Source organism: Haplochromis burtoni, unplaced genomic scaffold (assembly GCF_018398535.1).
Source record: "Haplochromis burtoni strain Fernald_Lab_line unplaced genomic scaffold, NCSU_Asbu1 Contig_826, whole genome shotgun sequence".
NCBI classification, from domain to species: Eukaryota; Metazoa; Chordata; class Actinopteri; order Cichliformes; family Cichlidae; genus Haplochromis; species Haplochromis burtoni.
Window position 1 is genome coordinate 138086 of NW_024583187.1, and position 12430 is coordinate 150515.

The 12430-nt window shown below is 37.2% G+C and overlaps 1 protein-coding gene across 1 annotated transcript; it reads left to right on the top strand.

Moving 5' to 3' along the window:
- Positions 1–232: 232 nt before the first annotated feature.
- On the top strand, positions 233–2819 carry LOC121812784. Its single transcript, XM_042215806.1, has 5 exons — positions 233–285; positions 446–838; positions 1375–1518; positions 1628–1686; positions 1782–2819. The coding sequence occupies exons 1-5, from the start codon at positions 249–251 to the stop codon at positions 1896–1898; spliced, it is 750 nt and encodes a 249-aa protein (XP_042071740.1). The 5' UTR covers positions 233–248; the 3' UTR covers positions 1899–2819.
- The last annotated feature ends 9611 nt before the right edge of the window (positions 2820–12430 follow it).

Here is a 12430-nt window from a genome sequence, read left to right on the forward strand (position 1 = left end):
TTTTTAGTGGAGATTTAAAAGATTGAATTGAATCAGACGTCTGATTTAATTCAATAGCAATCTAAAGATATTAAAGAACACTAATAAACTTGTAATATGCACCAGAGTTCAAAGAGATATCAAGACGAGTATCACAGATGAGAAATTTCTGCATGACAAGCCAATCACCGCTTTGACTTCCTTAAATGGAAACGTCATGTGCATGATATATACACTATCTGTCTTTGAGCTCTCAACTATCATCACAGATGGCTGGGCTGCATGTGTTTGTGGTTGTTCTCTTGGGTAATTCTTAAGATAAAAGAATTTGATGTTTTTTAAGAATAATCAGTGTCTGCATTGTCATTCTTATTGTTGTTGTTGAGGGAATTTGTTTTTACCAGATGGGAATTCAAGTAAACTGCTTCACATTTCATTTTCTTATACCAATCTGTTTGTATTCCAGGAGTGGTCTCCTGTCAGAATTGGATTTCTGCATCAGAAGTGATAATCCATGCAGGACACAATATCACCCTCTATTGTGACTGCAAATTATCCTCTGGAGTATATATAGTATGGTACAGGGATTGTTCTCATGAGAACCAGCCATCTCTTGTTTTAAAACTGAAATATAATTCATGGGGAAATAACACATTTGACCTACTGAACCCCTTATCGCATTTTCAATTTGTGAGGAATTTTTCCTCTGAGTCCTATGACCTTATGATTTTAAACGTCACTGATTCTGATGAAGGCCTCTACTACTGTGGAACAGAACAACAACGGCTGGAGGATAAAGAATTCATCGTGCCCAGATTTATTTACACATATGGCAATGCCACAACAAGAATCATAATAGGTGAGTGTTTTTGTCAGGTTTTTATTTTGTATGATATTTCATGTGATCTTAATTGATATGGAATTTGAGTGATGTTGTGCATCATAGTTTACCAGAACACTCAAGAATGAAATATTGTTTTTTAATATTTTTCAAAGAATTCTTACAAAATCAGAGACCCCTTGCTACTTACATGCAAACCATTTGGTATACATTTATTTTTCATATAATCACAGTATCACAAACCCCTGGGTTGTTTTTTCTTTTTCCACTTCATTTCTGAAAAAAAAAGTTTCCAATTTGAAAAAACAGTAGCGCAGTGCAGTTATCAAAATCAATCAACCCATGTCAAGAAATCAAAGGAAAAAGCCACAATTGTATAGCAGTAACAATTTTCAAAAAATGTCTATTCATTCTGCAAATAAAACTTAGCATGGGTTGTAACAGAAGATTGATAACAGCATTCATTTTATGATCATGGTCAAAGAAATCATGAAATTCCTTTATGAGATTAAAATACAATTAACCTACTTATTAGAGCTTTTTGTTTGATCCAGGTTTCAGCAAACATCACCAACCTCCTCAGAACTGTGACCTATGTTGGATGCTGCTACTCTCTCTTTGTCCCGTTTTTGCTGGCATCTCCTCACTCTTCTCCTCACTTCTGGTTTATCATCTATGTAGGAAAAGATTTATTAACTGTAAGTATTACTATTCATATGCCGTTCGTTTAAATCAAGAAACTCAGAATCAAAACATTTCTAATTTCAGTCCATTGTTTTGATTTTGTAACGTAATTATTTTTCAAAGCTGAAGAACCTGAAGTTGACCAGATACATCCTAAAACAAGACATCTAACAAGAATAAAGGTAATTTACAGAATGTTTTAACTTTATATTATACTACAGTAATAGCATTACAGTAGAACAAAATGGAGCTTCTAACAACAAACGTGACCTCTTAGGATGAAGATATGTGTTACGCTGCCCTGGAAATCCGTCAGGCATCGCAGAGGCAAAAGAAGAAAACACAGAGTTCTGACTTCTGCACATATTCTGCTATCAATATTTCTAAGGTGTAGAAAATTCTACACCTAAGTGTGAAGCTGTTTTGTGTGAAAGTGTGAAAACTTTTCAAATATGATTTGTTAATATTATAAATATTTTGCTGCAAGCTCCTCTGTTTCTGGTGATGCCAACCTTTACTGCAAATGGTTGAAAATGTACAGAAAATACATTTTTATTTCAGTAATTTTCTTGAATCGGTGTGAGTAATGGATATTTTTGTGGTTCAAAAAGGGACATTTTGGTTCTAAAATACTCTGCATGTGAAGGTTTTGTGTTTTTGTAGCTTCACTCTGAACCGAAGTGTACACAAAAATATATATTTTTTAATTGAAATTGTTTTTATTACAATGTTTCAGGCTACATGTCATCTGGTTTGTAAGTGAATTGTTAATTACTTGGCGTTTTTTAGATGTTTTTAGAATATGCTTGCACTTTTTTAAATTAACAGAAAGGTAGGTTGCTATGTGCTTTTTTACTGGGCTGGCCAACTAGAAATTAAATTGGAATAAATCTATTACATAAAGCTTGACTGACGGTGCTGCCTTAAACCACAAAAACTAACAAAAAGAACTATAATGGTAGTTACGTTTTCTATCGACTTGTCTGACACATGACTGTTAACAGAGAGTCTTTTGAGTCTTACTGGGATTATTTTAATGTCCATTTTATTCTTATTTTTCTCTGATTAGGTTCAGTCAATGCAAAATACTTGGGAGGGGCTGGAAATACTTAGAACTTGGAAAGGGCTTAGTTCAAAGTACCTTTTCACAGGTTTTAGAAAAGCTCTTTTGCTCTGTTTTCTGTTTTATCAGATGTTACTTTTTACTGGTAGAGTGGTTTTTACTGGTATAACCAGTAAAAACTATTGTTATAACTAGAGATGGACCGATCCGATATTACGTATCGGTATCAGTCCGATACTGACCTAAATTAGTGGATCGGATATCGGAGAGAAATAAAAAATATAATCCGATCCATTAAATATCAAAAAAGCACCTCACAAAACTTGCGACATGGCATAACTCGGCTCATAACCGTAGCACGTCGGAGCAGTATGCATCACGTGATATCTCTAAGAGTCTCACACCCCCTGTGATGAGTCAGGCCCCAGCATTACGATGCTCTACTAACCTCAATCAGTTTGATCCAGTTTCGCTCCCTACTCTTAAGGGTATAATTGATCACCTAAAAAACTCAAACGCTGCTCATGACATCCTTCCATCTCGCATTATTAAAGATGGGTTTAACATTATTGGGCCCTGTATTTTATCATTAATTAACCTGTCACTGTTATCGGGTTGTATTCCGGCTGCTTTTAAACACGCTGTAGAGCAACCTATACTTAAAAAGAGCTCCCTTGATCAGGATGACCTCGCTAACTTTAGACCCATTTCCAAACTCCCGTTTCTGGCTAAAATCCTAGAGAAGATTGTTCATTCCCAACTTCAAACTTATTTGGATGCAAATAATATCGGGGAAAATTTTCAGTCAGGGTTTAAGCCACGTCATAGCACGGAAACTGCATTACTGAGAGTCTTTAATGATCTTCTCCCAATTGCTGACTCAGGGCGCCCTGTGGTGTTAATTTTTCTTGATTTGTCCTCTGCTTTTGATTTGGTGGACCATAATGTCCTTTTATTAATGAGGCTTGAGGATCTGGTGGGCATCACGGGCAGTGCCCTTAGCTGGTTTAAATCCTATCTCTCAGAAAGGTCCTTTTCTGTCACCATGGGTACCTACACCTCCTCCCCCAGCCAACATGTATATATGGGCCCCACCTGGTTTTTGCTCGGGCTGGATGGGTACCATGTGGGCATGGGCTAAAACTGGGCTTTTTGTATGGGGCCTACTTGGGTTCTTCACATTAAACCCATATGGGCCATCCCAAGTGAGCACTTTTAGTAGGTCCTAGCTGGGTCAAACATGGGAAACACTTAACTTGGTCCAAAATGGGAAACACACGTAGGACCCACTTGGGTTTTCCACCTGGGATAGACATGGGCAAACACAGTCATTTAAGGATAGGCTGTTGTTGTGTGCCCCAGGTGGGGCAAAGTTAGGTAATCAATATATGTTTTAGTATCGATGACACAGGTGGGGCCCACCTGGTCAAACTAAATGGGTCGCACATGGGCAAATGCAAGTCAGACCCTGAAAACATGTCTATGTGGGCCCCAGGTGGGGCAAAGTGAGGTAATCAATATATTTTTTTAGCACTGATGACATAGGTGGGGCCCACCTGGTCAAACTATATGGGTCGCACATGGGCAAATGCAAGTCAGACCCTGAAAACATGTCTATGTGGGCCCCAGGTGGGGCAAAGTGAGGTAATCAATATATTTTTTAGCACTGATGACATAGGTGGGGCCCACCTGGTCAAACTATATGGGTCGCACATGGGCAAATGCAAGTCAGACCCTGAAAACATGTCTATGTGGGCCCCATATGGGTTATGTTAAGTTAATATGGGCATATATTTTATGTGGGCTCAAGATTGTTTAGTATATATGGGACCCACTTAGGTTTCTCACATTAAAGCCATATTGGCAAAACCAAGTGGAAACATATAGTAGGTCCTGGCTGGGTCAAACATGGGAAACACTTCAATTGGTCCAAAATGGGAAACACATGTAGGACCCACTTGGGTTTTTCACATGGGTTAGATATGTGCTAACATGGTCATTTAAAGAAAAGGTGTTGTTGTGTGCCCCAGGTGGGGCAAAGTTAGGTAATCAATATATTTTTTAGTACTGATGACATAGGTGGGGCCCACCTGGTCAAACTATATGTGTCACACATGGGCAAATGCAAGTCAGACCCTGAAAACATGTCTATGTGGGCCCCAGGTGGGGCAAAGTGAGGTAATCAATATATTTTTTTAGCACTGATGACATAGGTGGGGCCCACCTGGTCAAACTATATGGGTCGCACATGGGCAAATGCAAGTCAGACCCTGAAAACATGTCTATGTGGGCCCCATATGGGTTATGTTAAGTTAATATGGGCATATATTTTATGTGGGCTCAAGATTGTTTAGTATATATGGGACCCACTTAGGTTTCTCACATTAAAGCCATATTGGCAAAACCAAGTGGAAACATATAGTAGGTCCTGGCTGGGTCAAACATGGGAAACACTTCAATTGGTCCAAAATGGGAAACACATGTAGGACCCACTTGGGTTTTTCACATGGGTTAGATATGTGCTAACATGGTCATTTAAAGAAAAGGTGTTGTTGTGTGCCCCAGGTGGGGCAAAGTGAGGTAATCGGTATATATTTTTTGGTACTGATGACATAGGTGGGGCCCACCTGGTCAAACTATATGTGTCACACATGGGCAAATGCAAGTCAGACCCTGAAAACATGTCTATGTGGGCCCCAGGTGGGGCAAAGTGAGGTAATCAATATATTTTTTTAGCACTGATGACATAGGTGGGGCCCACCTGGTCAAACTATATGGGTCGCACATGGGCAAATGCAAGTCAGACCCTGAAAACATGTCTATGTGGGCCCCATATGGGTTATGTTAAGTTAATATGGGCATATATTTTATGTGGGCTCAAGATTGTTTAGTATATATGGGACCCACTTAGGTTTCTCACATTAAAGCCATATTGGCAAAACCAAGTGGAAACATATAGTAGGTCCTGGCTGGGTCAAACATGGGAAACACTTCAATTGGTCCAAAATGGGAAACACATGTAGGACCCACTTGGGTTTTTCACATGGGTTAGATATGTGCTAACATGGTCATTTAAAGAAAAGGTGTTGTTGTGTGCCCCAGGTGGGGCAAAGTGAGGTAATCGGTATATATTTTTTGGTACTGATGACATAGGTGGGGCCCACCTGGTCAAACTATATGTGTCACACATGGGCAAATGCAAGTCAGACCCTGAAAACATGTCTATGTGGGCCCCAAATGGGTTATGTTAAATTAATATGGGCATATATTTTACATGGGCTCAAGATTGTTTAGTATATATGGGACCCACTTGGGTTTCTAACATCAAATCCATATGGGTGGGCATCCAATGTAGGTCCTAGTTGGGTTAGTGATGGTAAATGTGTACATTGGTTCAAAATGGTAGCACATGCTTATGTGAGGATTCTTCTTCTGTGAAGAGCCTGAGAAAGTGTTATTTGAATAAAGGAGGATTTATTCCAAACAAGCCCATCACAGATTGCGCACAACCCAGGGAGTTCTGAAAGTCAAATTGTAAAAAGAATCTCAAAAGAAAGTATGAACATAACTCTCTTTTATAACCTGCAGACGGCACCCATGTGGTACCATTCTCTAAGAAATCACCCTAACTTTAACATATTTGGCACAACCTCAGTCTATCACTTTTGCTACCCTTACGTACAGTCAGATGTTCTTTACCCTTCATTTTTGACCCTCTCAGTATTTAGCCTTGGCTAGCAAATGTACTCAAAGTCCACATTGAGACCTCAAGATGTTATGTGTTATCAGACACTACAACCCAGCTGTCAAGTGAGACTATAGGAACTTTGGTGTTTTTGAACATTCAATGTTACTCAAAACACTCTGCACACTATTCCAAATAACTGGTTTGAAACTGGTTACTTTTTAATTTTAGATTTCATTTTATGTACTTAATGTGAACTCTGCATGGTAGGCTGCATGGTGAGGCTCAGATAAGATAAAATAAGGACTTCATGATTCTTCTTAGGTAAATTCACTTGTCACAGCAGCAATAATAAGTGATTAAAACGGACACAAGAGTAGAAAAAAAGAAAAGCAAAAAATACGAATAAAAAACCTAAGATAAAAGTGAATTACACAGACAAAATCCAGATTTGGCATTTGCAAATTAAGGATTACTGGTTGTTCAAACAATTAAGACTATTTACTTGAGCAAACATGCAGTTGAGGATTTTTAGTAGATCAGACACACTCTACTGTATTAGAGAAAAGACAGTTAGCTACATGGAAGATGGAAGTTTTGGTTAATCAGATCCAGTAAAGCTCCTGAAGTATATTACCGATCTGTTAAAATGTTACTCTTCAAACTTGTGCCCTCAAATTATATAACCAGAAATAATTTATATTTTCTTTGAACTAGTGGAACCGGGCAGCACGGTGGCACGGTGGTTAGCACTGTTGCCTCACAGCAAGAAGGTCCTGAGTTCAATTCCACCATCAGGCCGGGGTCTTTCTGTGTGGAGTTTGCATGTTCTCCCCGTGTTTGCGTGGGTTCTCTCCGGGTACTCCGGCTTCCTCCCACCGTCCAAAGACATGCAGCTTGTGGGGATAGGTTAATTGGATAATCCAAATTGCCACTAGGTGTGAATGTGCGAGTGAATGTGAGTGTGAATGGTTGTCTGTCCCTGTGTGTTGGCCCTGCGACAGACTGGCGACCTGTCCAGGGTGAACCCCGCCTTTCGCCCTATGACAGCTGGGATAGGCTCCAGCGTCCCCTGCGACCCTGAAAAGGAGAAGCGGAAGCGAATGGATGGATGAACTAGTGGAAAGGAGAGGGAATGGGGTCTTTCAAGCAGTCACACTTCAACTGTGAAACTCCCTTGTCCTTATGGTGTATTGACACTATTGAAACTTTTCAAAAGCAGTCTAATGTTAGAAGAGCTTTTAGGTAAACTGTTATTCTTCTTCTTATCATTATTATATTTTTATTAATTATATTTTTATTATGATGTTGATTTGGGTGACAATTTTTGATAAATATTATATATTACTTTTTTAAACATATTAACCATCCCTATGCTTAAAAAACTTTTAAAAATAAAATTGTTCTTTTAAACTTGTGCATTGTTTGACTTTTAAAATTTTTGTATCAGGTGTAAAACGACTTTTTAAATAAAGTTGTTTTTAATGTGAGCAGCTCCTATTGGCTCGTTTAAAAAGAGGGAGGAGCAGATTGCACCGCCTAGCGTCTAGTCTTCGCGGTCTTTCGTCTGTTGCGGCCTTTTCTCTCCCTGGTGTTTGAGAACGTGGAGGACAAAAGGATACCAAAGAATCGAAAACTATGACAAAGGTAAATACTTAAAGTTTGATACGTTTTCATCAATGGTTATTTTAGTAACTTTCTATAGTCGTCCTAAACGGTATAAGGGGGAGAAGCATAACATCTTTAGCTAGCAGGTAGAACTGGGTTAATTTACTGCATTGTCTTTGGCAAACATAATTTAAAGTTAATTACAAAACTCTTACTGCCTATATTCTACTCAATAAAGTTCATCTTATCTTATTCTGTTTTCATTGCACCATTCTCTCTATACAGTTTTTGAATTTACACACTATAACGTACACGGCAGTTTTTTTTCTGTGCTTCTGCAACTGTTTCTTGGGTTTTCCTATAAGGTTTTTGTAATTAATTTAAAAAATTTATATTATTTTTTTGGCTTTAGTGGATTCCTGCTCAGCTAACTCGGCCATTATGCACTACCCAGTAAACAAAATGGCTGAACAGTATCTTAAATGTCTGAACATGAGCTAGTCATACCATGTTACGTAATATTCATGTGCAGTGTAGCAAGGTGATTGTTTAAATTACAGGAGTAGATGCCTGCAGCTGAAACGGTTTTCTGATCTGAACGTGAACCTACTGGTCACGTTTACGGTAATGTTACCAGATATGCATTGTACTATAGGAAAACGGTGGTGGATCAGTGTGTAAAAAGCCCCCAAAAGAAACACACAGATTCTTTAGCTCAAACACTGTCTGATCTCTCTCTTAGATACTGTGCTGTTCCATCTAGTTATTGGTTACTGAGAAATGTTAGGTCATTAATTAATTAAGAGAGTGCAGCTGTTCAGATCAGATGGTGAAGTAGGAAAATGCAGAACATGTTATTATAGCTGAATGCTGTGTAAAATACTAGTAATAAATCTAACTCCCATTTATGGCTTTTACTACTGTGGGGCTAAATAAAAAATTACAGACATAATGAAATCTGCTACAATTACAAAGCTTAAGTTTAAAACAATTATTATATATTAAGCATTTTTTTTGCTCTTTTTTTTTTTAATTCTTTTTGCTAATAATGGACTCAATTTTATTATCAACTTCAAAGACCTATTAAACTTTTAAACCATTAAATCCAGGAAATTAGATGCCCGTAAATGTACGAGACCCTCTTTATGGCTAGTATCCCCAAATATTTAATAATCCTTTCTAAAAGTACACAAATTTTGTTCTTTTCAATTAAATATTGCATGTTTAATGTATTCTTGAGCAGGTAAAAATTCCACTAAATTAGTTTTTGCATATTTTTAAGTATAATCAAATTTTTATAGTTTGCGAGTACTTTTAATTTGGAGATTTTGCCACTTGATTTGAAGTTTGGATAGTGCTTTATAGTAATTTGTAAATGTTTTGAACTCATCTGGCTTCTTAATAATTTAATAAAAAATTAACAAGCCATGTAATAATTTGAAAACCACTAGGGACCACTTATAAAAAAGTAATTCCTTTTTTACTTAAAGGAATTTAGGATTTATGTCTGTCAAGTCATTTGTTCTGGCATAAGTCACCATTTTGATATATCTTCCTGTGACTTTAAAGTCTGTCAGCTAGTTAGATACATTTTTGCACTGCTAGTGTTTGCTGCTTGAATTAGTCAGTTTATCATATAAACACATGCAGTGCCTTTCAAACTTTTAATTACACTGTTCATTTTGTGCATTAGTAAGAGAATCTTTTATATTGAATTATCCTGGGAAAAAACAAAAATGTTTGTATTTTCTCATGCACTTTCTTTCATTTCCTTATCACGTTTAGATTCTTCAAGATCACAAGCACCATCTTTGACATGTAAGTAACTTTCATATTATTTGTATTACTTATTATTATTATTATTATTATTTTTGAAAAGTGATGGTCTTTGGGGCATCCTTTTTTTTTTTACTGGTATTAAGTATATATATTTATTTAGGCACAGGAGGCAATGATCTATTTTAAAATTTAACATTTATTTAAATTTCCATCTTTTATGCTAACAATAATGCCAACAGTGTTCTCTTCACTTGTCCCACAACTCTGACAGTTTTGGTCCTCTGCTCTCCTCACAATTGGCTGATTTCCATCTGAGCTGCTACTGTCAACTGCATTAAACTGATTTTACATTGCCTTGTTATTCTAATCTTTATCTGCGTTTTGGACTCCAAACATTCACACCTGCTGTTAGTAACCAGAGCTCACAAGAGTGTAAGGCGTGTAGTTCAATAAAGTGATCGATGTGTTCACTAGCTGATTTCAATAAACCGGTAACTTATCAAATCCATATTTTATAGGAAGTACATTACTGATAAAAGTGGTATAAACACGGTAACCAATAAAAATTTAAATTTCCTGTTATAAAAAAAAATACTGCTGTGAGCTCGGTTTTCTAACACCAGGTGTGAACATCTACAGTCTTTAAGCGCTGGTAAAGATTTAAAAATAAAAGCATTCAATAACATAACATTAAACACTAAATTAGTTTGATGGTGTTGACTGCAGCAGCTCAATGTTAATCAGCTGATGGTGATGGAAGCAGATGAGCGTTTTTCATCATGGTTGTTAGTGATGTGTTGGTCAAAACGAAACGGCTCTTAGAGCCGACTCTTTGAATGAATGACACAAGCGTGTTTTTTTTCTCTCCCTCACCCTCTCTCTCTCTCTCTCTCTCGCACTTTTTTTCCGCTTCACTCTGCACCCGAGCCTTGTGCTTTGCGCTGGGAAGAGGGGGGAGGGGCGGTAGTTACACTGCAGTAGCACAGGAACAGAGCGGGAGGGAGAGAGAGAGAAAGAGAGCCAGGGACAACAACGTCACATTAGAAAGGTATAGTAATCATCCACAACTATTTTCAGTTGCAGATGATAAAGGATTCAGAAAGTTTATTCATGCAGGTCCATATGACAGAGAATGTGCATGTTCTTTTTGTTTTCATATTTTAATTTATATTTAATTGTGTTGTGGTTTGCAGTGTTTTGTGTTGTTTCACTTTAAATTTGTTTAAAAGGAAAAAGCTGAAAATTTAAATAGTTAAAAGTTGAAATGTAAATAGTTGTTTTTTGTATTATATGATTTATTTATTACATTTTATGTGGAGTGAATAAATAAAAGTATATTTACGGTGCCCGCTAGAGACAAAGCACGTACAAACCCAAAACACGTAAAAACTCCAAAGCACGTACAAAACACAACAGAAGTGCTCCAGGATGCTAGGGCACAGTGTTGAGATTTTGTTACCTAGTGGCTACACAAGCCAGGAAGTACCAACGACTGGATTTGGTGTGTGGTAGTAACAGGTAAATGAACAGTTTTTGGAATTTTTTATGAATATATATGAGTGCTTGTGTATAAATACACAAAAAATACACATATGATTTCAATTGTGTAAATTAAGTGATCTAGATAGCTCTGTTTTGGAAGTTCAGTTGACGCTAGAAATGGGTTTTGGAGTTTGTACATGCTTTGTCTCTAGGGGCCACCATATATATTTATATATAAACATATATAAATAAAACCACGTTTCTTTTTTTACATTAGTAATTCCTTTTGTTCATAATTTTATATTGTTGTTAATAATAAATTAATTAAAGCAACAAAACAACCTGAAGAGCCGGTTGGGAGCCGAAAAGAGCCAGCTTTCTAAAAAGAGACGAAAATCCCATCACTAGTTGTGTAATATGCTGGTATTGATATGATCAAAAATGAACTGAGTTGTTTCGTATTCTATAGAAATTGTACATCTAATTAATAACAAGGCTTTCTGCTGATGTTATTAATTAAAAATTTATTGTTTATTTTTAAGCAACAACTTTTTAGCATGCAATCAGTCCATGCTGTACAGGACAGATTTGTAAACTGTGCATACAAAAATAGACTATTTTACAAAATTGCTCTTTCAACAAATGTAAATCACAGCAGATTTTTTTTGTTGTAGGTGCACTGTCACAACTAGAAATGTGGGGGGAAGTCCTCAAAGTTGAAGGCAGAACAGGAAAATACATGGAAATAACAATTTTCCTTTAAATGGTAAATGGCCTGCATTTGTATAGCGCTTTTCTAGTCCCTAAGGACCCCAAAGCGCTTCACACTACATTCAGTCATTCACCCATTCACACACACAATCACACTGGTGATGGCAAGCTACATTGTAGCCACAGCTGCCCTGGGGCGCACTGACAGAGCACATCAGTAAAGGTCGATCTGGATACTTGATAACTGTTGGTATAGGTATGACATGAATTTGAATCTCCATTATCACAGGTTTTAATTGGGAGGGAACATGCAGATATACAGGAGGACTATAAACAGCAATTCCTATTGCATACAACTGTTTTAGAAAATACCAACAACACTGTTAATTTATCACTTGCTGGTCTATAGACTTTACAGTGTGGGTGGATGGAAAATCCATCTGGCTCCACTCTGGCTGAATTGGTGCTACAAACAACTCTGCGCTCGGCTTTCCTGGCTGTGTGTGGATTTATACTTACACATCCAAATTTTGACCCTATTTTTCTTCCTTTCAGCTGATTGGTCAATTTCATGTCAATCACCAATTAAACAATCCAG